Source organism: Propithecus coquereli, unplaced genomic scaffold (assembly GCF_000956105.1).
Source record: "Propithecus coquereli isolate 6110/MARCELLA unplaced genomic scaffold, Pcoq_1.0 Scaffold62, whole genome shotgun sequence".
In the NCBI taxonomy this organism is placed as follows: domain Eukaryota; kingdom Metazoa; phylum Chordata; class Mammalia; order Primates; family Indriidae; genus Propithecus; species Propithecus coquereli.
The window spans coordinates 3,751,457-3,753,650 of NW_012152174.1; the positions used below are offsets into that span (position 1 = coordinate 3,751,457).

A 2,194-nucleotide genomic window follows, 5' to 3' on the forward strand; every position below is an offset into this window, starting at 1 on the left:
TTGTGCCAAAAAATGAAAATCACAAGACATAATAAGAGGGCAAAAGAACAAATATGATTTCAGTATCAGTTCATCTTCACTAATATTTCTAAAAATAATTCTTTGATATAAGCACAAATATTTTCATAGAGTAAGAAAAACTGAAGGTACATTTTTCTGAAAAAAAAAATTATATAAACTGAAGTTTCATGTGTTAGGCAAAAACTTGTATTTCCCACAAGAAACCATAACCATAAAAACAAAACCATGTTTCTCGCAAGAAACCATGAACCATTCTGGTTAATGGGTGTTACAGCTAAGGGAACTCCTAAAAATGTCCTTAATAATACAGTTTGTGGTCTTAAAAACAAAAACAGTAGTATTCATTTCCCAGGCAATATACTTTTAATAGTTACACACTTTAAAATACATAATTTTCCACTTAAATATACTACCATTTTTATGGCCTTTTTCTTTTTACCTATCTAAAACTTTGTTATCCTATTAAAAACAAATGCAAGACACACTGCTTAGTACCAATTTCTATCCATAAGGCATTTAGAAAATATCTTCTCTTAGGACATAAACATGATATAAAAATGAAATAGCAAACATAAAAGAAGCATAATAAATACTTTGTATCCCAACCCTGCCCGGAAAAAAAAGGAATGTAATTATCAACACCACCAGCTTACATAAATAAATTAGATTTCCTGTGCATAACGAGAAGGACAATCCAGTTGCAAAGTTAATCATTTCAGTATTAACTAGAAAAGAACATCTTCACTCCCCTTATTTGTAAAAGGCAGAACAACGACTGACATGGAAGAGACAAGGCTGCTTAGGTTTTCTGTGTGTTAAGAAGAATCATACACAGTGCAGAGTGTGGTGACAGAATACTTAGTGACATATAATTAGTTATGATGGTTAACACTAAGGCATTGTTTTGCTCACAATTTTCCATCCTAAATCACATCAGATGTTTAAACTATATGTCCTCTTGGTATTCCAGATATTTTGCTGTGATGGGTTCTTCAAGCTGAATTCCTCCACTGCCCATTAATGCGAATGCGGGGTACATGGTATGCGAGCAGTCCACCTGGCGCTCATACAGGCATTTCATGTGATCCATATCATAGAAACTCACTTTGCCTTTATCATAGTCAAGGAAAATCCCTATACTTGTTGGCATGGGAAGAACTCTATTTTCAGGTTCATTAGAAGAAGTAGGTGACTTGGGTATAAAAAATTTCTTCATGCCTATGGTAACTAACGTAAAGGGCTGTGAAGAATCAAAACAGGTGTCCTCACTTCCACTGTCATGGCCACTGTCTTGCTCATACCTAAAACATAACACACAGAAACAAAGTATCTGTACTTTATCTATAGGGCTTCAAGTAGCTTCAAAACAGCTTCACAAGATAATATACATTGATTTAAAGTTAAAATAATTTTTATATCAAAAGCTTTTTTTTATTACAATGAAATAAAAAACAAAGACTACACATTGCCATTTAGATTTATACCACAGACTCAGCCCCAAATTCTGTCATAAAACATCACTTTTACCTAGATAGAAGTTAGAATCTAAAAGTCATTATTAATAACTTTGGCCTACCAAAAAGGGAGGGAAGTAACTGGTCAAAGATTAGACATTTATAGCACAAAATTATATGCAGTCATCGCCCCTTAACGACACTCCAGTCAATGACAGACCACATGTGCAACAGTGTGACCATAAAATTATAATGGAGCTGAAAAATTCCTATCACCTTGTGATGTCCTAGCCGTTGTACCGCTGTAATGCAACGCATTATTCACATGCTGGTATAAACAAACCTACTGTGTCACACATACAATTATGTGCAGCACATAATAATTGATTATGATAATAAACGACTGACACTGGTTTATGTATTTACTATACTATGCTTTTTATCATTATTTTAGAGTGTACTACTACTTATTAAAAAAAGTCAACTGTAAAACAGTCTCAGGCAGGTCCTTCAAGAGTTATTCCAGAAGAAGACATTGTTACCATGGGAGATGACAGCTCTGTGTGTTTACTGCCCCATGAAGACCTCCCAGTGGGACAAGCCGTGGATGGAGGTGGAAGACAGTGATACTGATGATCCTGACCCTGAGTAGGCCTGGGCTAATGTGTGTGTTTTTGTCTTAGTTTTTAAAAAGTTTAAAAAGTAAAAAAAGTAGTAGT

The 2,194-nt window shown here is 34.4% G+C and overlaps 1 protein-coding gene across 3 annotated transcripts in view; it reads right to left on the reverse strand.

The window, feature by feature from the left end:
- Positions 1 to 815: 815 nt before the first annotated feature.
- TRIM36 (tripartite motif containing 36) overlaps positions 816 to 2,194 on the reverse strand; it is a 59,637-nt gene continuing 58,258 nt past the window's right edge. For all 3 annotated transcript variants that reach the window (XM_012659514.1, XM_012659516.1, XM_012659515.1), the window contains one exon: positions 816 to 1,322. In XM_012659514.1, the coding sequence (XP_012514968.1) occupies positions 968 to 1,322 (355 nt within the window). In that variant the 3' untranslated portion in view covers positions 816 to 967. The remainder of the gene's footprint in view (positions 1,323 to 2,194) is intronic.